General features: G+C 42.7%; 1 protein-coding gene across 10 annotated transcripts in view; it reads left to right on the top strand.

The window, feature by feature from the left end:
• Window positions 1–24,183, top strand: part of USP28 (ubiquitin specific peptidase 28) — a 60,666-nt gene that overhangs the window by 18,590 nt on the left and 17,893 nt on the right. For 4 of the 10 annotated variants that reach the window (XM_027579077.2, XM_027579078.2, XM_027579081.2 and 1 more), the window contains exons 2-12: window positions 43–120; window positions 1,160–1,292; window positions 8,029–8,134; window positions 9,081–9,240; window positions 14,456–14,542; window positions 15,179–15,316; window positions 16,128–16,201; window positions 17,093–17,172; window positions 18,363–18,511; window positions 20,340–20,467; window positions 23,210–23,305. In XM_027579077.2, the coding sequence (XP_027434878.1) occupies window positions 52–120; window positions 1,160–1,292; window positions 8,029–8,134; window positions 9,081–9,240; window positions 14,456–14,542; window positions 15,179–15,316; window positions 16,128–16,201; window positions 17,093–17,172; window positions 18,363–18,511; window positions 20,340–20,467; window positions 23,210–23,305 (1,220 nt within the window). In that variant the 5' untranslated portion in view covers window positions 43–51. Of the gene's footprint in view, window positions 1–42; window positions 121–1,159; window positions 1,293–1,870; window positions 1,979–8,028; window positions 8,135–9,080; window positions 9,241–14,455; window positions 14,543–15,178; window positions 15,317–16,127; window positions 16,202–17,092; window positions 17,173–18,362; window positions 18,512–18,536; window positions 18,865–20,339; window positions 20,468–23,209; window positions 23,306–24,183 lie in introns of those variants that run through there. The other 6 variants (XM_027579082.2, XM_027579076.2, XM_027579083.2 and 3 more) reach the window with 5 other exon arrangements.

Genomic DNA, 24,183 nt, shown 5'->3' with positions numbered 1-24,183 from the left:
TGACCTGTCTATGTTTTTTGTTTGTTTGTTTCTCAAATATAGAGCTGCCAAATGCTGTTAAACCAACTAAGAGAAATCACAGGCATTCAGGACCCTTCCTTTCTTCATGAAGCTCTGAAGGTTAGTTTCAGGCCGCTGTTAGTCAACAGGCTTTAAAACAGTTGTCCATATCATAGTTATCTTGGGTCAAGCTGTTTTTATGCCAAAATGAAAGTGCACATAGGGACAGGAGCTCTATCGGTCAGATGACCCAGTATCATCAATGGCCCAATAAGGTGGGGGAGAAGTTGGGGATGGGGAGCGACTCAACGGGGGGGCACCCTGCAGGGCAGAAGAGATTTAAGAAATGCATCAACCAATTGCATTGTGTAGCCTTTATATGGATCCTGACTCAAACACACACACTAAAAAATCTTTGAGTTAGGCAAGTTTGAGCTGGTGATTTGATACTAAAACACTTGTTACTATTAAGGTGTGATAATAACATTGTGGGTTATATTTTTGAAAAGATATGTTCTGATGTACTGATAAGATGCTTAGGATTTGTTTGAAAATGTCTGGGAGAGGTTAGGCGGAATAGGTAAGTTTGAGCCTGACTTGTTATTTGTTGAAGGTGAGTGGTGGCTGCCTGGGCTTCAGCTATACATTCCCTTTGCCTCTCCCGTTGTATATGTTAGAAGGTTTTCCGAATAAAAAGTTAAAAACAAATAGAAATGTGATCACCACTATAGGTTATGGTAACTGCTTGTCATGTTTGCTGTAGGGGCCGACTTCATTTAGAATCTCTGTTTTCATGGCCAGCCCCCTTTTGACACACCATGCCTTAGCTAGCGTGTGAAATTGGAGTAGTAGCAGCCAGAGCTACTGAGACCAGATCTCAGCAAGATTTCATTCTTGTTTGCATGGGGTGGGAAATCGGAACGTGGCGGCTCCCCTCCTGTAAACCAGGAGTTTGATAGATGCTTTGAGCATGGTGCACTCACTGTCCTCCACCATACTGTCTTTCTTCTACTTCCTACCCAAGAATTATGGCCTGACTTACTCAGAATGTCGCTGGGGTAGTGAGGAGTTAAACCAAAAAACTAATTCACTATTTTAAATGCTGTGATGCTTTACTTTTGAAATGTCTGGGGTTTTTTGTTTTTTTTTTTTCCCTTAGGCCAGTAATGGTGACATTACCCAGGCAGTCAGCCTTCTCACCGAGGAAAGAGTTAAAGAGCCCAGTCAAGACACTGTTGCTACAGAACCATCTGAAGTAGAGGGCAGCGCTGCCAACAAAGAAGTTTTAGCAAGTAAGTATATGCTGTCTTGGTCCTGCTGTGAACTAGCGGAAAATACGTGAGTTTCCTATCGATCACATCAACCCTTTTGGAGTAGTGCTAATCATAGCTAATTATTAAACCATCACTATGTGCCAGGCCTAATTCTAAGCAATTACATGAATTCATTCATTCATTCATTCTGCATTTATTTAATGAGCACCTACTATGTGCCAAGCACTCTTTTAAACACTGGAAATAAACAGAATCCTTGCCTTCATCTAGCTTACATTCTCGTGGGGGAGATCACGAAATCAATGAGGAAATTATATGGCATGTTAGAATGATAAGTACCACAGAGAAAAGTAAAGGATGGAATGAAAGAAATGAAAAAAGTAGCGGCGGGGATTGGATTTTTACTAGCGGGGCCTTCTGAGAAGGTGAAAGGGAGCTGAAGGAGTCAGTGAGGTCTTAAGACAGGGATGTACGCCACCTGCTCAAGGACAGCAAGGAGGCTGGAGCTGAGGCTTTAGTGGGTGAGAGGTGAGGCCGTGGAGGGACCAGGAGGCAGGTCCTGCAGAGACTCATTGCGTGCTTGGCTTTTCCTCTAGCTAGAGACTAGCCAGCGGAGAGCTTGGAGCAGAGGAATGACGTCCACCTGTTTCCATTTCCTAAAGGTCATTCGGACGGCTCTGTTGAGAACAGAATTGCAGGGGCAGGTAATGAGCATGGGTCAGAGCAGGGAGCCCTGGACAGTCAGGACACTTTGCAGGGTCTGGCGGTGTGGGCTAGCGGGTAGTGGTGGGAGGGTGAGGAGTATCTGCTGAGTGGGATTTTCTTACGAGATAAGGGATGTGAAAGAGAGAGGACTTAAAGGCAGCTCCAGGTTTTTTCCTAAGCAGCAAAAATGCTGTAGTTGCACTAAGCACCCTGGGAATGGCTGCCGCTAGAGCAGATCTGGGTGTCAGATGAAGGAAATGCTGAGTTTGAGGCACGTGCTAGACATCAGGTGGAGTGTCGCAAAGGCAGTGAGGATCCAAGCACGTGACTCGGGGAGAGATCCGGCTGCAGAGAGAGAAAACTTGGAATCGTAAACCTGTGAATGGGATGTGAAGTTAGGGGACCAGGTGAGCTTTCCAAGGGGTTGGGGTGCACGGAAGGGAAGAGGTTCAGTGACTGAGCGGTGGATACACCCAGTGCTTAGAGGCCGGGGCAGGTGAACAATGTCCAGGGACATTGGAAGAAGATCAGGAGAGCTGGGAGAATGGGACTCTGGAAGCCAAGGAGGCTTCCTGGAAGAGGGAGCCATCAGCTAGGGCAGATGGACTTAATGGATATTTGGACTTTTTGCAGTTTTGAGCTATTCTGAATAATGATGTTATGAATATTCATATCCTTGTATATCTCTTTCAGTACACTAATGACTCTTCAGTAAATGTTTTTCTTTTTTTAGAGAGCACGTGCGTGTGCATGCGCCTGCACCGGGGGGAGGGGCAGAAGGAGAGAGAGAGAGAATCCCAAGCAGACTCTGTGCTGAGTGTAGCGCCTGATGTGGGGCTCGATCTCACAACCCTGAGATCATGACCTGAGCCAAAATCAAGAGTTAGACGCTTAACCAACTGTGTCACTCAGGTGCCCCAACGTTTTTCTTTTTAAAATTCATTCCTGTTGAAGGTTATAAATGGTTCCTTTATTTTGACTGGTGTATAGTATTTCATGGTCTGAATATACCACCGTTTATGTATTTGTTTATTGACTTGGGTTTGTTTCCATTTTTATTTTTTATTTTTTTGCTATTATAAAAAAGGCTGCTGTGAGTTGTTTGATTTGTGTTTCTATTACATGTATGCAAGAGTTTCTTTAGTGTATATACCTAGGAGTGTAATTGGTAGGTGGTAAAATATGCTCGTCTTCAGTTTTATAGGCAATATTCTCCAAAATGATTTTTTAACTATTTATTAAATTCCCAGTCACAGGATTTGGGGATAACTGTTGCTCTCAAACTTGTTAGATTATAAAATTGTTGCCCATATTTTTGATAAAAAATATCAAAATATCTTGTTTTCAATGAGAATTTTTTTACATTGGTAATGAGATTGAACATCTTTTTCTTCTTGACCATTCATGTTTCCTTGTAAGTGAAATTTCTCTTTATGTCTTCTGCCTCAATTTTTCTGTTTGTTTGCTTTTTTCTGATTGATTCTTGATATCATCTTATTGATAATAAGCTTATTCTTGATACATCTCTTGATACTGACCTTATATATATTTGATATTAACCCACTCTTTTGGCTTTGTGTGTTGCAGACATCTTTTCCCTATTGGTGACTTGTGTTTTCACACTATGGTGATGAACTAAATAGCTAAATTTTATTGTAGTTGCATTTATTGGTCTTTTTCTGTGATTTGTGTTTTTTGTTTAAGAACTCCTTCTATACCTTAAAGTCATAGGATTTTAAAATCCTGATGTTTTGCTTTTCACATTCTTTAATTCATCTGAAGTGGATTTTGGGGGAAGGGGCAAGGCATAAGGTAAGGATACAGTTGGATTCCTTGCCACCCTCCGGCCAGATACAGCTACGCAGTTATCCTAGTATTAAAGGATACTTTTATTAAAAAGGCTTTACTTACCCACTGATCTGCAGTATCAGCTCTGTGTTATATTGGATTTTCATGTTTCCCATTCTATTTCACTAAGTATCTGTTTTTAATTCTTTAGGATATATACCCATGAGTGGAATTACTGGGCCGTGTGTTGAACTTTCTTGGGTTTTTTTTGTTTTGTTTGTTGTGGTTTTTTTAGATTTTATTTATATATTTGAGAGAGAGAACACGTGCGTGCTTGTGTACAAGTTGGGGGGGGGAGCAGAGGGAGAGGGAGAAGTAGACACCCCGCTGAGCAGGGAGCCCAATGTGGGGCTCCATACAAGGACCCTGGGATCATGACCTGAGCCAAAGACAGATGCTTAACTGACTGAGCCACCCAGGCACCTCTAACTTTCTTGTTTTAATATTTCTAAAAGAGAACTGTTTTCATAGCTGCAGCATTATCACATTTTAAAAATTAATAATTCCTTAATTTCAAACACCAGGGTAGAAGTCTCCCTGATCATCTCCTTAACAATATATTTGCAGTCGGTTTGTGAACATAATGATCCAGATGACATTAAAACATTAAATATATTTGAATGTCTTTTAAGACACTCTTTACGGGCGCCTGGGTGGTTCAGTTGGTTAAGCGTCTGCCTTCAGCTCGGGTCATGATCCCAGGGTCCTGGGATCGAGCCCCGTGTCGGGCTCCCTGCTCAGTGGGGAGTCTGCTTCTCCCTCTCCCTCTGCCCCTTCTCCGCTCGTGCTCTCTCTCGCTCACTCTCTTTCTTAAAAAAAAAAAGATAAGACACTCTTTATTTCCCCCTCTCTTTTTTTCTTGCAACTTTAAGGTCCAAAGCAATCAAGTCCTTTGTTCTCTCAGATTTCACATGTCCTGAAATTTGCTGATTTCATTCCTGTGGTATCTTTCAGTGGATTTTTCGGTCCCCTGTCTTTCCTAGAGACTTAGGTGCTTAAATGGCACGACTGTGTCACAGGTAGGGCCGTGTGTACAGTGTATCTTCTTTTTTGTCATATCCAAGAAGCAGGGAACATCCCATTGCCCTCTTTGTGTGTCATTAAAATTGTTAGTGTGTTCAGAATACTATCAGCTTGATGCATTTATTATATAATCCCCCACCTAGTGTTTCCTGCAGCCATGGGTGAGTGTTGCTGTCATTCTTTTATTTTATTGGAGATTTCATAATTTATTAGTTGGGATTCTGTTTTTCTTAGTTGATAACAACACATAACATAAAATTTACCATCTTAACCATTTTTAAATGTGCAGTTCGGGAGGGTTAAATATGTTCGTCTTGTCATGAAACAGATCTCCAGAACTTTCTCATCTTGCAAAACTGAAGTCTGTATCCACTCAACAATAATTCCGCATCCCCCCTCCCTTCGGCTCCCAGCAGCCACCATCCTACTTTGTATGATTTTGACTGCTCTGGGGACCTCCTTTAAGTGGAATCCCACAGTATTTGTCCTTTTGTGACTAGCGTACTTCACGCAGCGTAACGTCCTCAAGGTTCGTATTGTAGCACGTATCAGAATTTCCTTCCTATTTAAGGCTGAGTCATACTCTTGTATCTAGATACCACATGTTGTTTACCCATTTATTCATCGGCTGATATTTGGGCTGCTTTCACTGATTGGCTGTCGTGAAGGGTGCTTCTGTGAACATGGATGGTGCAAATAGCTCTTCGAGACCCTGCTTTCAGTTCTTTTGGATGCATGCCCAGAAGTGAGATGGCTGGCTCAGATGGTCGGTCTATTTTTATTTCTTTGACAAACCTCTGTACTGTTTTCCATAGTGGTTGCTGCACCATTTTACAGTCTCACCAATGGTGCATCAGCGGTCCACAAGTCTCACCACATCTTCACCAACACTTGTTATTGTTTGTGTGTGTGTTTTTTTTAATAGTCATCCTGATGAGTTTGAGGTGATACCTCATTGTGGTTGTGATTTGCAGTTTCTTTGATGATTAGTGATGCTGAACCTCTTTTTTATATGCTTGCAGGCCATTTGTGTGTCATCTTTGGAGAAATGTCTATTCGAGTCCCTTACCTATTTTTTAATTGGGTTATTTTATATTTTGTTATTGAGTTGCAAGAATTCTTTATAGATTCTAGATATTAACCCTTTTATCATGTATATGTTGGCAAATGTTTTCTCCCATTCTCTAGGTTGCCTTTTTATTCTATTGACTCTATCCTTTCATGCACAAAAAAGTTTTTTTAAATTTTGATTGAGTCCCTTTTGTCAATTTTTATTTTTGTTCCCAGTGCTTTTGGTGTCATATCTAAGGAATCGTTATTAAGTCCAATTGTCCTGAAGCTTTGTATGTTTATCCTTTTTTTAAAAAAAAATTTATTTATTTATTTGTGGGGGAAGGGCACAAGCAAGGGGAGTGGCAGGCAGAGGAGAAGCAGGCTCCCTGCTGAGCAAGGATCCCAATGCTAGTCTCAATCCCAGGACTCTGGGATCATGACCTGAGCCAAAGGCAAACGCTTCCAGTTGAGCCACCCAGACATACCTTTATGTTTAACTTTTTGAAGGACTGCCAAACTCAGTTCTTCAAACTTCCACAGCAGCTGTGTCATTTTGTATTCTCACCAAGAACACACAAGGGTTCCAATGTCTCCAAATCCTCATCGACATTTGGTATTTTCCTGTTTTGCTTTTTGTTTTTGATAATAGCTATCATAATGGGTTCAGAATGATATCTCATTGTGCTTTTGATTTGCATTTCCTTAATGGCTAATGATATTGAGCGTCTTTACATGTACTTACTGGCCAGTCGTATATCTTCTTTGGAGAAATGTCTATTCAGATTCTTTGCCCGTTTTTAATATTGGGCTATTTGTTCTTTTTATTATTCTCTTGCAGGAGTTTTTAAAACATATTCCATATATGTAGGTGTCTTAGCACATACATGATTTGTGAAAAATTTTTCCCCCTTTCCACTTTCTCGATGGTGTCCTTTGACCGAAACCAAGAGTCAGACGCTTAACCTACAGAGCCACCCAGGTGCCCCCAGTTTCTTTTATTTTCTTATTGAATTGGCCCGAATATTCAGAACCATGGTGAATAAAAGTCCTGATGGTAGACATTTTTGTCTTAGTCTTGATTTGAAAATAAATGTGTTTTACACTTCAAATTAAGTATAAAGTTTGCTGTGGGCTTTTCTTTTTTTTAATTTTTTAATTTTTTAAAGATTTTACTTATTTATTTGACACAGAGAGAGAGACAGTCAGAGCGGGAACATAAGCAGGGGGAGTGGGAGAGGGAGAAGCAGGCTCCCCACCAAGCAGGGAACCCAATGCAGGACTTGATCCCAGGACCTTGGGATCATGACCTGAGCCAAAGGCAGACGCTTAATGACTGAGCCATCCAGGCGCCCCATGCTGTGGGCTTTTCATGGTTACTCTTTCTCAGCCTACGAATATTCTCTTTTCTTCTCAGTTAGCTTGGGGTTTTTATTCCTGAATAGAGGTAGAATGTTGTTATTAAATGCTTTTTCTCTATTTACTGAGATGATGATTCCTTTCCGCATATTCTGCTGGTCTGTTTTCTCATGTTAACTCAGTATTTCATTCTGCAGTTAGCTCCACTCAGTCCTAATATTTGATTTTTTGGGAGTACATTATTGGATTTTATTTGCTAATACCTTCTCTTTTTTTTTTTATATCTGCGATTGTGTGTGAGTTTGTTGTTTTTCCTTTCTCTTACTATTCTTGGATGGTTTAGGCTATAGCTAGGTGTTATGCTGGTTTCATAAAATGAATTGGGGAGTATGTCCTCTATTCTCCAGAATAGTTTGTGTGAGATTGAAAATATCTGTGCCTTGAGTGTTCAATATTTAGCTGATGTTTTATGATGACAGGTAAGGAGATGACTTGACCTACAGAGATGGGATGTATTTTTTACTCTGTGGAGTAAGACTGCAGAAGCGGGTATTCATTCCATTTTCATGGCACATTGGCTCGTCTTAAGGTTACCATATAGCTGTGAGTTACTCCTGTGGCTCTGGCACAGAGTAATAAAGTTGTTCCACAGATGAGAACTAGGGAGCATATCGAGTTTTGTGAATGCTTTTGCCTTTTTTCCTACCATACAGTTGGAAGGGCATTGTTTCCTACATGTGGACTAATTAAATTTCTATTTCTCTTACAGAAGTGATAGACCTTACCCATGATAACAAAGATGATCTTCAAGCTGCCATTGCTTTGAGCCTACTGGAATCCCCCAAAGTTCAAGCTGACGGAAGAGATCTGAACAGGTTATGGATGTAATTTGTCATCTTTGCTCCCCACATCAATGTCCAGGTCAAAGGCAGTAATAGCTGTGGATGCCACTGAGGGACCATTCTGCCAAGTTCTTTTAATTGCATCCAAATGAAATTTCTTTTAGGAGAAAATTTAAATGCACATTAGCTTACTTATTCTTTGGTTTATTTTTTTTGACAAAGCCAAATATGATAAGGGCCTTACAGTAGCTGTGGTCTTTGATTAGAAGCCTGCAGGCTTTTGTAGTTTACAATTTCTGGGGTCGGGGGGGAGACATCCCATCCTTTTGCAAGCATCTGACAGTATGTATTCCCTTTATCAACCTGGAACCTTTGTAAACTTCGAGGGTCATGTGGTCAGCTCTTTGAAAATGAAAGTTATCACTCAACTACCCTGTCTTAGGAGTGACCAGGGATATCTTTTTTGAATTGGTGCTAGTTTGGTGATTAGTATTGCTCGTAAACATCCAGTTCCAGTGGTGGCTGGTCAGTTTCCGGACATGTTTATTCTTGTTTTGAGAATGAGTTGTTTCTTTCAGGGAAACATAGGGCCAGGTTTTGTGTGCTAGGCCGTTGAAAGGCTCTTATCGTTAGCAGAGTGTCTCTCTTGCCTTTTTCAATGGCAAGGTCTGAGATAGGGCACTGTTGTTGAAATCTAAAACTTGTAATACCGTAGCCATAAATAGGCTTGAGCGTCAGCTCAGTTCCATCATGGACCTTGTAAGTAATAATCTCTGATGGAAGGATTAACATCTATGTCTAAATCTTACTTTACACTTGCATTATAATTTTATAATTACTGTATAGCCAGCGATGACCCAGTAAATAGCTCATCTGGCATTTTGGATTATCTGTGAAAGATTACCAGCATTCTCCATATATAATACATTGCTCCTTAACTTTTTCCTTTCTGGATTTGTGGTGTGTCGGCACCATACAGGATGCACGAGGCAGCCTCTGCAGAAACGAAACGCTCCAAGAGAAAACGCTGTGAAGTCTGGGGAGAAAATCCCAATCCTAACGACTGGAGGAGAGTCGATGGGTGGCCCGTTGGGCTGAAGAATGTTGGCAATACGTGTTGGTTTAGTGCTGTTATTCAGGTATGATATTTTTTAAAAAGATTTTATTTATTTATTTGAAAGAGAGAAAGAGAAGACAAGCAGGGGGAGCGACAGGCTGAGGGAGAAGCAGACTCCTCATGGAGCAGGGAGCCTGTCTCGGGGCTCAATCCCAGGACCATGAGATCATGACCTGAGCCAAAGTCAGACGCTTAACTGACTGAGCCACCCAGGTGCCCCTCAGGTATGATATTTTTTGAGACAACTGTGTCTTCTGGGAACAACTTTGTAATTTGTTCAACTGAAATGTGAGAAACATAGCTTTTAAAAAATGGAAACAGATACACAAGACTGGGGTGTTTTATTTTCCCCATGGCGTTACTGTGTTTTGGTTGCTTTCCTGTGTTTGGATTTAGATGCTCTGGTGTCCAGATTGGGCAGTACTAAAAACAAAATATCCTGTGGTTGCGAATAGGGTTGCAAAGATGTTGAATAGGTGTTTTGGATCAGCATTTCCTGCATCACGTGTTGGAGCAGAGCCAGAGTTAGTAAGGAGAAATCATCAGTGGGGAGGCGGTCAGAGATATTCAGGCAGGAAGTGATGGCGGCCTGGAATAGAGAAGCTACATAAGCCTTGGAAGGAGAGTACAAGCATTCTAGAGCTGTGTAGGAGATCAGATCTACAGGATGTGGTGGAGCAGTTGGATATAGGGTGGAGAGTTGAGAAAGACTCCAAGGTTTCTAGCTTGAGGAACCAGGTGGGTGATAGTGCCATTTGACGCTAAAAGAAGAATGTTTGGGTGTGTGTGAAGAGTGGGATCTCAGTTCAGTTTTACCCACGCTGAGTTTAAGATGCCACATGAAGAAACATGTAGGCAGTTAACGACATGAACCTGTAGTTTGTTAAAAAGATCTGGGCTACAGATGCAGCTCTGGGAATCAGTAGCAAATAGAGGGTGATAAAGCCAAGGGAGTGGATGAATTACCCTAGAGAGAGGGTTGCCTTTCTAGAAGTACCTCCCAGGCACCTTAAACTTGTCATGGCCACAGTGCAGCACTGGATCCTGCCCCGCCAGTCTTCTCCTTCGTGGTATTTTACATCTACCCAGCTGCTCAGCCGGAAATGGAGGCCTCCCTTTCCACACATAGGACCCAGGTTCATTCAGCTACTGTGTGCCTGACGCTGTGTTCGCACCAGGGAAATGGCAACGAATACATCGAAGCCGTTACTCTCAGAGTTCCCTTTGAAAAGAGCGGGACAGACAGTAAAATATGTATCCGGTGGGGCCAAGTGCCATAAACATGAGTGAGGGCGGGAGGAACGGGTCGGGGAAGGAGGCCTTTCTGATACGGTGGGCGTTTGAGCAGAGGCCTGAGAGAGGGGACGGAAGGTGCCCTGTAGTTACAGAAAGGGCAGCAGGCAGGGAAGAGCCAGTAAAAAGACCCAGGTTCAGGAGCTTGCTTAATGTGTTGAGAAACAGGAAGAGGGCAGAACTCGAGGGTAGGGAACAAACTGTGACGAGGTCAAAAGGTAGTGGAGGTGAGGTGGGGGAGCTGGGTGTGGTGAGAACTTAGGGATTGTCTGTGAGGTGGGAAAGTATTGGGAGGTTTAGAGCAGAGAAGTGAGGTGATCCTACTTCCGCTTTAAGAAGATGACGAGCATCTGTGTTGAGAATAGCATGTCGGAAGGAATGTGGAGTGAGGGACATCAGTCAGTCCTTTCAGAGAGAGAGGGGGAGAGAGGTTGAGCACCCTCCGTGCCTTCACACCCTCCTCAGCCTTCACACCTGTGGGGATGTTGAAAGAAGCCGAGGGCATCACTGAGAAAAGTTTCTGAGGAAGCCTGAGAAGACAGGATGTGGAGCCTGGAGGTAGGGATTGGTCCTGAGTAGGAAACGGGCAGGAGAATAGTAGGGGAGAGGGCAAGGAAGACATGATGGATGCAGATTACAGTTGAAGTAATTTCCGATCATCCTCTCTGTGACGTGAGCAGCCATTTTCTGAAGCCGAGGAGAGGGGACGGCATCCATCAGGTGTTAAAGGGGGGGGGTCACCGCGGACAGTGGGAAACCAGTTGGCACCAGGACACTGTAGTAGGATTTCTACAAATTGGAAGGTCTCCTTGAGGGTGTTGACCTTAAATGTGCAGTGATGTCAGTATGGCCTGTTTTTTATCAGGAGTTTTTCTTAGCAGCGCTCTGAGACTCTTTAGTGGAAAATGAAATTTATTTAGGTTGGAGGGTTTGCTGGGTTCGATGAAAGTTGAGGATTTAGTGAAGGATGGTTAAAGACCATGGAATCAAAGCTAGAGAGAGGGAGGAATGAAGACAGGGAGGGGCTGGTGGTTAGGGGAAAACAGGAAGCGTCCATTTGCTCGGGTCCTTGGTGAAGTCAAAGAACAGATGTCCTGCGGGGGACTTGGATCAAGAACGCCAGAAGACAGGTTATGGTTCAGGAGCAGGCTTTTCTGAATTTGTGGCCTGAGAATTGGCTTCGTTTCAGGAATTGACATATCCTGGTTGTGACCTCAGATGTGGGTGTAGAGATGGAATGGAGGAATGCGTTACTCGAGATAGGATGCTCGTAAAGCCAAGGGTCCCTGGGCTGGGTGGATGTGCTTGTGTTCCCTCAGCAAACGTTAGTGGAACACCCCCTGCATGTCTAGCCCTGTTCTAGGCCCTTGATAAGGGAATGAACAGAGCCAAGACGGGGCTTTACCCTCATGGAACTTAAATTTTTGTGAGGCAAGACAATAAACTGCAAAAGTAACTAGTTAATTAAGTAGCTAAGTTTATGTGACATGTTACGTTGTGATCGGTGTGATAGAAACAAGATCAGGGCAGGGAGACCAGAATTGCTGCAGGAGAGATTGGAGCAGGGCGCAGTATAAACTATGGTAGGTAAGGCCTCCTCGCCCAGGGGATAAGGTTGGAGCAGGTGCCAGATACGTGCAAGGCGAGGGAGTGAGCCAGGCAGCTTCTGGGGAGAACATTCCAGGTGGGGGAACCCCAGAGCAAGGGCCCCTAGGTGGGAGTGGGCTCAGTGTACTCCCCGGGGCGTCCAGGAGGTCCGAGGGGCTGAGACACTAGGAGCAGAGGGGAGAGTCACTGGAGGTGAGGCTGGGGAGTCACTGCAGGTTCTAAGCAGAGGCGTGGTGAACCCTGACCCGAATCTTAAAAGGCTCACTATGGCTGATGTGAGGAGAGCAGAATGGGGGTGGTGAGGAACAGGTGGAGGGAACACTGCAGGGGGCTGCTGCAGTTGTCCATGGGACAGGTGACAGTGGCCTGGACCTGGCTAGTAGCCAGGGAAGCGGCAAAGAGGTTGGATTCTTAATTTATTCAGAGGGCAGAGCTAACAGGATGTCCTCTTGGGTTGGGTGTGGACAGGACTTGGGAGAGGAAGAAGAGCTGTTATCCTATGGCAGGTGTCCATGAATCAGGAGCTTTATTTTAGTCCTGTTAGGAAGACAGAGGAACCCGTGTGGCAGGTGAATTGGTATAGGGGAGGCCCTGGAGGCAGAGAGACCCTGAGCAGTGACCCAGGTGAGCAGTGAGGAGAGACCAAGGAGGACACTTGATAGGGATGGGAGGGAGGAGGGGGTTCTAGGGAGCACCCCAGAGGCAGAGTCCAAGCGACCTCTTCCTCATTGGTTGTGAATGGTTAAGAAAGAGACAGGATTCGAAGGTTCTTCCAAAGTTCTAAACGTTATGAGTAGAGGAGGGGGATGTAATTAAGTGACACAGGAGAAGAAGCAGATGCTGGAGGGTCCTAGGGATACTGGATTGGGAAATGTCACCAGCTCACACGCCGAGGGGTTTTAAGAATGGCGGCGTCTTGGGGGAAAGCCAGATTTGGTTGAAGGAGAGGGGTTAGAGTGGAGTGTAAAGCCAGTTTTCTCATGGCAGAGCAGAATTTCGGGGACGTGTGACGGCATAGTCAGCAGACCGCGAATGACACAGCAGGAGGGGACTGGTGAGGTGGAAAGGGAAGAGAGCAGGTTGAGTAGAGGGCAGAGCAGTCTCACTCTGGCTCCGCATGGAATGTTGATGCAACAGTGGGACTGCAGAGCTGCCACGGAGGGGGCCCGGGGTGGCTCAGTCGGTTAAGCGACTGCCTTCGGCTCAGGTCATGATCCCGGAGTTCTGGGATCGAGTCCCGTGTTGGGCTCCTGGCTCAGCGGGGAGTCTGCTTCTCCCTCTGACCCTCTCCCCTCTCATGCTGTTTCTCTCTCTCTCTCTCTCTCTCTCTTTCTGTCTCACATACATACATACATACATACATAAATAAATAAACAAAATCTTAAAAAAAAAAAAAAAAAGGCACCGCCTGGTTGTGTGCTCACCCTGTTGGTGGCATCCCAGTTGGGTTGGGAGAGTGGGAGGGAAGCCAGAGGCCTATTGTCTAGCCAGGATGTTGCTTCCAGAGTTTTTCATCTGGGTCCTTCCTGAGGAGGAAAGTGTACTCGCCGGGGCATCCAGGAGGCCCGAGGGGCTTTTCCTGAGGAGTGTGTTGGGATGAAGAGCTGTATTCATACAAGGGTTTTTTAAAAACATTCACCTTCAAAAGATATAGTGGGATTATGTATGATTTACAAGTAAGCCAGAGAGATTCCTGCTGTTAAAATTGTTTTTTAAACACAGTTCTCGTGACGAGGAATGGAGAGTAGCCCACGTTGCTGCGCTCACTGCCCAGCTTTGGAAAGAAATGGTACAGCTCCCTGGGTCCCTGCCCTGCCCGTCCCAGTCAGTCACAGCCTCCCTTCCCCGCAGATAAAACCCCCCTGCAAGTGTCCCTAGACCAATGCCGTGTTGTTTTGTATATAATTAAACTTACTATGAACACTTTAATACTCTGTTTTTCTGGAACTTTCTTCCACACAGAATATAGCTCTGAGATTCCTCCATGTTGATCCTGTAGCTCTCGGGAACTCACTTTCAGTGCTGTGTACTAGTCCATTTTACGAAAACACTTTTTTTTTACAACTTGATTTCAATGACTACATAACGATCTGTCGTATACACACACTCTACGTTATTTAATCCGTCTCTCTTGTCAGCCATGGTGTTGTTTCTGGGTTTTTCCCAAAAGAATTAATATTCCGTCAGCTTCGTTTGTACCGTAGCCATCATTCCCTCGGACAGGATAGAGGTAGAAATAGCAGGTTACAGTCACACGTACTTTCAAGGTAAAAGAAATACCGTTCCTGCTGCAGTTAATTTGAAAGAAAGGCTACGAGTCTCGTTCTTTCTTTCAGTCTCTCTTTCAACTGCCTGAATTTCGAAGACTCGTCCTCAGCTATAGTCTACCACAGAATGTGCTCGAAAACTGCCCGAGTCACGCGGTAAGTTGGTGTGGAGAAGTCCTCACTCCCGCTTGCTTGGTCCCTCTCATCCCAGAGGCTTTTAAATTCTGGCCAAGGCTGACAGCTGTGATGTCCTTTGGCTGTGCTAGTATTTGTTTTCATTCCCAAGTGGCTTTTTTCCTTTGTGACATGAAACAGGGGTTTGCAAAAATGTAAAGTTAAGTAGGAATAAAATTAGAAAAACAGTTTCCAGAAAGTGGCTAGTCATCCTGACGGCCTCCGCTTTTCTGCCTCTGGGAGGGAGATTCAGAAATTCTGAATCACAGAAAGTGTGTGTGGCATCCTGTGCTGATGCTGGAGGCGTGCACCTTCCAGAAGGTTCTGTACTCGGCTCTTGCCCAAGGATGTGGCCTCCTGCCAGCGATCTAACCCTTGCCAGGATTTCACCTTGGGGGTGCATTTTCCTTCTAGGAGGGAGGGCAGCAGCTTCAGAAGATAAACGTTTTTGCCTTTCCTACAATATTCCCTTCCTGGCTTCCACACAGACAGCTTTAGTTGAAGGTAATCCCCTACACAGACCTTATCAGAGGACCTGTGAGATGGTTTGAGTCCTCACTGATCTAGATCTAGGTTGCTGTCTCGTTGTGTGCTGCTGACACGTTGCTGTCTCTACAGGAAAAGAGAAATATTGTGTTTATGCAAGAGCTTCAGTATTTGTTTGCTCTGATGATGGGATCTAATCGCAAATTTGTAGACCCTTCAGCAGCCCTGGATCTCTTAAAGGGAGCATTCCGATCACCTGAGGAACAGCAGGTACGGGAAGCCCGTTATTCTTGTGTTTTCCCTCCAGTTCTGCGACGTTTAAAGCCATGCCTCGTTGCTGTTCTTGTGATGTGGCTTCGGGTCAGCAGTGCAGTAGGCTCTGAACGTGACTGCACAGGACTAGGAGTACACAGGGGCTGTTGGAGTAGAGAGGTGGTTGAAAATAACTTGGTGCATCACAGCAAAGGGTTGCTGACAAAAGTAAAGCCCTCTGTCTGCACCTGTGCCTTGGGATGGCCCAGATAAAAATCCTGTTGAGCAGCTTTTCCGAGCAATCTTTCGCTTCTAGACATTAGTGCTTTCCTTTCCCTACCTTCTGTTACAAAACAAAGCTGTTAGCAGTAGGATAGCACCTGTCTCGTAAAATTAAATTTTCTCTTTGTTTCTCTAAAGGTCCTACGGTTCTACAAAATTCTCAAAACATTTCATAAAAGTCTCTTTTCTCCATTCAGATCTCATATTGTTCTAGAGGACTAGAGTCTGTTCTGTGGACCTTTTTTTTCTTTTTCTTTTTTTAAGACCTACCTGGAAGATTCTCTTTGTTCCCCATTTGTTACAAATAGATGTGGCTCGAAGTGATGGCGCTCCAGTTCCCTCCTAGCCACGAGCTAGTCAGCGGCTGCCTTCTGTTTCTGCAGTGCCTGGGGTCCAGGGTTCCTCGTCTCTTCCTGCTATTTGTCCTTAATAAACAAATCCTTCCATAGTCATACAGTCTTAATCGTTGGCGGGATAAGGGCAGATTTTCATTTCCCTGAGTGTAGTGTTGGGTCTAACTCTTATGCAATTTGTGCCTCTCTTGTAGCAAGATGTGAGTGAATTCACACACAAGCTCCTGGATTGGCTAGAGGACGCATTCCAGCTAGCTGTGAATGTTAAGTGAGTGTTGAGGATTTGTTTGTCCCGAATTCCTACTCACAGTGGTCCAGCGAGAACTATGATGGGGGGAAGTTACTCTTCTCAAGTAGAAATTGCTGGGTTTTGCCAAACTTCATGGGGTAACCCCCTCAGATACTTGTCACTCTGTATCCTCCTTGCCTTTGGTTTTTCTCTCTGAAGATGTAGATAATCATCTCAGCCTGCCACCTTTTGCTGAAAGTCAGGCCGTAACTCTGAACTTCGTTAAAGTCATGGCCTGTGCTACAGAATGTATTAAAAAGGACAAATCAATCCTAGATGTCAATGTGGTAAATCAAATTTAGTCACTGCAGTCACTGAAATGAATTTCAGAAGTGAAATTCAGGGCAAAGAATACAGTATCCCCTTTCGAATACAGATGCTGAGAAATTTTCTACATTGTTTTAACTCTAAGTAAAAGAAACACATATATCATAAGACAGCTTTGCATATAGCACCTTACATAGTAACACTTTATTTAAGGTGGACTTGTCCGTTTCTGTTGTGCCACTGGGAAAACTTTTGTGTTTATTTGCAAAACTGCACAAGAGGGTTGATGCTTGCTTCTGTCCTATTCTAGAATTTGTATACATCTGTTGCTGGCTATAGATGTATATATTGAATGTGTACAGATACATGTATTTTTCGGTACGTAGGACTCTCCCTCAGCTCCTCACAGCCAGGGATCATGCCTGTATATTTGCTCAATGAGTATTTAAACTGAACCAGCCCATTACTAATTTTGGACAATGCCTAGCTCCTTGGAGATCTATGAAAATGTACTATTTTTGCTTTTGAATGACGGTTAGGTTTAGTGTGGTGCTTATCTGATCCAAATGATAGAGTACTGTTTTCTTTTCTTTTTTTTTAAAGCAGCAATCCCAGGAACAAATCTGAAAATCCAATGGTGCAGCTTTTCTACGGTACTTTCCTCACTGAAGGGGTTCGTGAAGGTAAATTCTCTGCTGTCTTAGTTCTAGACTTGTGACTGTATCTGTATTAGTCGAAAAGGCTTTCAAGTCAGGCATTTCCAGGTCTGAATATTGATTCTACCTCTTAGTATGTGTGTAACATGGACAAACTGTGTGAGTACCTGGATCCTCAGTCTCTTCATCTGTAAAATGGGCACAATGTTTACCGTTGTTAGATGAAATTGTATAATATTCGCATGGCCCAAATCTAGTATTAATGTCAGACATGGTGATGCTACTTAATTTTCTCTGTGTTGTTTTTTTTCCAATGTAATACCTAATCTCAAAAGGTTTTGTTGAGTTGGACTGCCAAAAATACTTCTCCGCTTTAGAGGCTTATCTAAGCTGCATGTTGGATATGTAATTTTAATTTTTTGTTCACTGTGGAGAATTTTTATCATCCAGATAGAGCAGTCTAAAAACCCCCAGGAACTCAGCAACCTTTAGTTCATGGCCAGACATTTCCTAACTCCTTTCTTCTCTTACCCTTCTGGTATTCTCTGTAAAACAATACAATACCACTATTCACTCCAAAAAAGTAGCATTTAATGTCAAATATCTAGTCAGTGTTCAGATTTCCAAGTTGTTTTATAATTTTATATATTGGGGGGATGGGTGTTGTTTTTATTTTTACAGTTTGTTTTAATCAGGATCTAAATGTGGGTCATTTATATAGTTGTATATCTTTCAAGTCTCCTATCAAAATCTGTACACTATCCCCCCCCAGTCTCTTTTTTCCTTGAAATGTTATTTTTTAAGAAACCAGGTGGTTTGTTTTCTGAGATTCCCCAAAGTCTGAAATTTTGCTGCTTGCATATCCATGATTTCACGCTCCTCTCTACTCCTCTTTTATAAATTGGTAGTTGGATCTAAAGCTTGACCAGATTCAGGTAAGGCTTTTCTTGGCAAGACTATTTCACAAGAGATGGGATAGTCTCTGATCAGGAGGCACATAATGTCTGCTCATCTTTCTTTTTGTGATGGTAGCAGTCGCTCATGATCGGTGCCTGGATCCACTGATTCGTTGGAAGTTGCCCTACAGGCTTAAGTATGCTTCTGACAGTTCTCAGCAAGTTGCTGAATTAAGAAGATGCTGTCTCTGTCGTGCCAGAAAAAAGGCTTCAGATAATACTAGTGATGTCTTTAAAAAAGCCATCTGTTTCTTTGCCTAGGAAAGCCCTTTTGTAACAATGAGACCTTCGGCCAGTATCCCCTTCAGGTAAATGGTTATCGCAACTTAGACGAATGTTTGGAAGGGGCCATGGTGGAGGGTGACATTGAGCTGCTTCCTTCCGATCATTCGGTGAAGTACGGGCAAGAGGTAAGTTGGATATTTTTATTTGCTGTGCCAGTGACAAAACCAGTTAAGTAGAACTGAGCTTTTTGGCAAACTGTCTTCCCATCAGATATTAAATAACTTTACACATAACAGATGTTGAACTAGTCTGAAGGTCTCTCATGAGTTGATATGCGTTAGTCAGTCTTAGTGTTTGATAAATAAATTCTTTGCTGAAAGTATGAATTTGAGTTAATCATATAAAGGTTGTATGCTGCTTCTGATGTTTTAAGTATGATCAAGTTTCTCTTTTTCTGTTGAAGCCTACCTGTACCAGTAGGGAGAACCCACTGCCTCCATATTTTCGGAGGGTAAAAGTACAGTGATTAACTCCTATGGTATGCCATTTAGAATATTTTCCCTATTATAATATTTACTGTTCTTCGTGGTAAATTCTGCCTTTGCTTTTAAAATTTTTCAAATTTAACGTTCATTTATTTTTGTGGGTCGGAAGGAAAGGGGGAAGTTAGCGGGAGAGCAAGGGTTATTAATTAATGCCTCAGGATTCCAGTTGGGTTAAAAATTAGTGAATTTGGAACATAACTGTCACTACCACACAGCTTGGCTTGTTCTTCTTTATCATACATTTTGAAACAAAACTGTGGGCTTATGTGAGTCCAACTCAGTAATTACTGTCGGAGAAAGCAGAGCTTTTTTGAATTACACTCGGGAGCCTGACACGAGCCGTGTTGCAGTGCATGAGCTGTTGGGCAGCATGAGCACTGGGAGAGAGCCGGTGCCCCCCTGGCTTTCCAAGGACAGTGCGGACTCCTGGCTGGGAGGCAGGATGGGACATCTGTCCCATCTGTGCGCAGCTGATGCATGCTCTACGAAAGAGAAGGGATGTTCACCAGCTACTTAGACCTCTGGAGACCTTTATTCAAGAATGGGAACGCTATAGATAGAAAAAAAAGAAAAGAAAATCATCATGCTTATTTAGATTAAGCCTGGGGCAGTCAGACAGGCTCTCTGGATTCACCTCATGCCAACAGGGAAAGGGAACTTAGCTGTTTGCTCCTTTGGTAAAGGGAACGTCTTAAAGCTATTCTTGCAGACCTCTGGCATAGAGGTGAATTGAACAGAAATGCCTCTCCTGGTTTAGCTCTTCCTCATCTGTGATCAGGAACAGTTGAGATCTTTTTTTATAAGTCAGTGCTTTCTTCTCTTGAAGCTCAAGGTAACATCCTAGGTTGATTTGACTGGGTCCCTTATGAGACATCTATAAAGTCTTAGAATTCAGGGATTTTCTCAGAAACTTGAGCACTCATAATCATGAGAATCTTTCAAGTTTCTTATTTTAAAAATGAAGAGGATTCACATTATGGTGAATAGGCTGTAAATAAATAGTATATATGTACACATATTAGTCTTCTGAGCTGATTCATGGAGATAATTAGCTCCTTAATTATATGCTGCTTAGGTCGTAATTTCTGATTCTTTGGTTAGGCTAGCCATCCTCTTCAGCTTTTGACCCTGTTTTGACTACTGATGACTTAGTAAATGGTGAGGATTCTTGGTGCAGCTCACCTACTTAAGGGTGGGTATTTCTGAGGATAATAGTCAAATGAAATGTTGTTGACTGGCTTGTAAATTTGGAGTCTTGAGGAATGTTTAACCACGTTCTCTGAGAGGGCACGATGCTAAGTGGTCATTTTAGTATTTGGGATAAAAAAAAAAAAACCTCTAGGGTCAATTGGATTTGAGTATAAATTCTACACCAGAAGAAGAAAGTTTGATGAGGGATGCTTTAAATCTGGCTTTTGCTATTTCCTGAAATTAACTTCTCTCTTTCATATTTCTGCTTCTGACATAGCGTTGGTTTACAAAGCTACCTCCAGTGTTGACCTTTGAACTCTCAAGATTCGAGTTCAATCAGTCCCTTGGTCAGCCAGAGAAAATTCACAATAAGCTGGAATTTCCTCAGATCATTTATATGGACAGGTGAGTTCTGTGATTGAGTGTCTTCTTAGTGTATTACAGAAGGAGTAGGGAGCATTTGCTAAGGGTATTGTGCATAGGAATCGCCTGGGGCTCTTGATAATATGCAAATGTGGAGTCACTGGATTCACTGGCTCTAGGTTGGGGCCCAAGAGTTGGCATTTCTGAGAAGCTCTCAGGGTGATGCTGATGATGCATTTCATCTCGGGACCACAGCTTGAGTAGCTAGGCTTCAGGTGAGAGCCCTGCATGTGGAGCGGCCACAGTGTGTTGCATCTAATCTCAATACTGTTTGTATTCCTGAAAAAAAAATTCCTAGATAGACTTATATTACAGGATTTTTAATCTTTTTAAAGTCTGGTTTATTGATGTATAGTTTACACACGAAACAATATTAACCATTCTTTAGGTATAGAGCCAATGAGGTTTGACAAATGTCTCTAGTCAAGTAACCACCAGCACAGTTCGATATAGCACATTTCCATCCCCCAGAAGGTTCCCGCATACCCCTTGCAGTCAATCTCTTTCCCCACCCCAGGCCCTAGCAACCATTTGACTTGTTTTCTGGCCCTATAGTTTTGCCATTTCTAGAATGTCACAGTAGTGATATTAGTATTCAGAACACACTCTGTTGTGGTTGTCTTCTTACACTAAGGATAATGTTTTGGGGATTCATCCATATTGAGTAATAACCCACTGTAGTGATATTCCAGTATTTTTTCCATTAACCGGTCAACGGATATTTCAGACGTATCCAGTTTTAGGCTATTATGAATAAAGCTGCTGTGAACATTCACCCCAAAGTGTCGGTGTGGTTTTTAGTGCTTCTGGGTAAAACACCTAGGAGTGGGATTCCTGGGTTGTATGAAAAGTGTATGTTTAATTGTATAAGAAATTTCCAGACTGCTTTCTAAAGTGGCTGTATGATTTTGCATTCCCACCAGCAGTGTATGAGAATTCCATTTGCTCCAAATCTGCCCATAATTGGAATTGTCAGTCTTTTAAATTTTAGCCATTCTAGCGGGTTTGTAGGAATATCATATTTTTCTTTTGACGTATATCTCCCTGATAACTATTGATGTTGAGCTTCTTTTCATGAGCTTAATTAATGGTCATTTGTATATTTTCTTTGGTGAAGTGTTTTTTCAAATCTTTTGTCCATTTTTTAATTGGGTTGGTTGTGTTCATCCTGAGTTGTAAGAGTGAGTTCTTTGATATATTTTGGATACAGAACCACATAGTCCCCATCTGTGCTGTCTCTTCCATTTTCTTACCAGTGTCTTTAGGAGACAGTGAGTTTTTAGTTTTGATGAAGTCTAATGTATCAGTTTCTCTTTTACAGTTTGTGTTTTTGTGTTCTAACTAAGCGATCTTTGCCAACCCAGGGCCACAAATTATGTAATTTTAATTCATATATTCATGTCTATGACCCATTAGGGTTTATTTTTGTATATAGTATGAGATGAGGGCTTTTGTTTTTGTTTCTGTTTTTTGCAGGGGAGGGAAAGAAGGCATGTGGATGTCCAATTACCATTTCCCCCCATTGAATTACCTTGGTACCTTTGTCAAAAATTGAGCATGTAGTTGTGGGTCTATTTCTGGAATCTCTGTTTTATCTATTATCTAATCTTAAGCCAGTGACACATTGTCTTGATTACTTTGGCTTTATTGTAAAACTTGGCATCAGATCGTGTAAGTCCTCCGAGTTTGTTCTTTTTTTTTCAAAATTGTTTTGGCTATTTTGATCCTTCCCATTTCTAGGTAAGTATTAGAATTAGCTTGCCAGGTGGCGCCTGGGTGGCTCAGTCGTTTGGCGTCTGCCTTCAGCTCAGGTCATGATCCCAGGATCCTGGGATCGTGCCACGCATTGGGCTCCCTGCTCCGCGGGAAGCCTGCTTCTCCCTCTCCCACTCCCCCTGCTTGTGTTCCCTCTCTCGCTGTGTCTCTCTGTCAAATAAGTAAAATCTTAAAAAAAAAAAAAAAAAAAACCTTGTCATTTACTACCTAGTGACTATTGTGATTTTGATTGGCATTATGTTGAATCTGTAGATCAGTTTGGGGAAACTATTTTGAGTCCTTTAATCCAGGAACGTGGTATAGCTCCATTTATTTAAATCATTAATTTCTCTCAACATTGTTTTGTAATTTTTAGTGTACAGGTCTTGCATATATCTGAGGAAATTTATACCAAAATAATTCATGCTTTTGATGTTCTAATGGTTTCTAAAAAATTCTGCTTTCCATTTGTTATTCACAAGTATGTGGAGATGCAGTAGATTTCCCCCCCTTTTTTAATTGATTTTATATCTTTAGACTTTACTAAACTCACTTACTAGTTCTGATGTATTTTTGTAAGTTCTTTGCTACTTTCTACGTAGATAATTATGTCTGCATAACAGATTATCTCTGCAATGAAAAGCAGTTTTACTTTTCCCTTTGTAAGCCTCTCCTCCCTCCCCCCGTTCCCCTCCCTCCCTCCCTCCCTTTCTTCCTTCCTTCCTTGCACTGGCCATGCCTCCAGTAAAACATTTAGTAGGAGAGATAAGAGTGGACCTCCTTGCATCATTCCTGATCTTAGGGGGAAAGCTTTCAGTCTTTCACCATTAAGTATGATCTTAGCTATATGTTTTCATAGAAGCCTGTTGTCTGCTTGAGGAAGTTCCCGTGTATCCCTGGTTTGCTGGCACTGTGTGCCATTAATGCTTTTAAATATAAATTGTGTTTGTGGTGTCATCATTTGCTTAGGTACATGTACAAGAGCAAAGAGCTTATTCGAAGTAAGAGAGAGTGTATTCGAAAGTTGAAGGAGGAAATAAAAGTTCTGCAGCAAAAACTGGAAAGGTGAGTTGTGACCCCTTTGTGCTTAGATATGTGAAAGAGTAGAACGTTAAAAACAGATAATTTGCTTAAATTTAAAAATTAATTTGGATTTTAAGTATTAACTAGTGTGTTTTATAAAATAGCTAAGGAAAATTCTCCAAGCGTGAAGCAGTCTGTAAGAGGAGCCAGAGTATCCATGGCGAGTAGTCGTCCCGAGGACCGGCGGGACTCGGGGTCACACGGTCAGTCCCTGGCAGTGCACAAAGGGACCTCAGGTTCTGAGTTCATAGCCCTTTACTTTTTCTCCTCCCCTCGTCATCATTTTCACAAACACGAGAGAGAGAGAACGGTCACAGTACTCCAATCCCTATCTTGGGAAAGCGTTTTCTTAAGGATCTGGGAAAGATAAAAAACAAAAACCGTGCTTTTCTAACCTGGAGCTGGTGCTCAGTGATTCAAAGGGCGAACAGTTGTGACACAGACAAAGTCCTCTCTCTTGAGGAATCTTTCCCTTTTTGTCCGTTCGTTTTCCCACTGTTTCTTGGGAATCACCCCGTGACTTCCTAAGGAGGAGTCCATGTATCGATCCCATTGATTTAGCATTTCAGAAGGAAATCCCATATAATGTCTGTGGCTTTCCCCCCTCTATCTACTTCACCACCACCCCATTTCTACCCACTCCATTGCGAGGTCGTTCATTTCCCTGAGAGGCAACCCTTTCCATACCAGCCCAAGGTAGACCCTGCACCCACCCATAGGTCCCTGTCTCCAGCTTCCTGTCTCTCACTTGGGAAGAACTTATCCAAGGTATTCAGTGATTAGTTCTCTACTTGTCTTGTATAGACTTAAGCTGAGGATTGATTCTTCAGATACCATCCTGGAAGTGATTTACAGGACTC

Source organism: Zalophus californianus, chromosome 11 (genome assembly GCF_009762305.2).
Source record: "Zalophus californianus isolate mZalCal1 chromosome 11, mZalCal1.pri.v2, whole genome shotgun sequence".
Lineage (NCBI taxonomy): Eukaryota > Metazoa > Chordata > Mammalia > Carnivora > Otariidae > Zalophus > Zalophus californianus.
The sequence above is the reverse complement of the archived record's forward strand: the minus strand, read 5'-3'. Positions and strand labels throughout refer to the sequence as shown.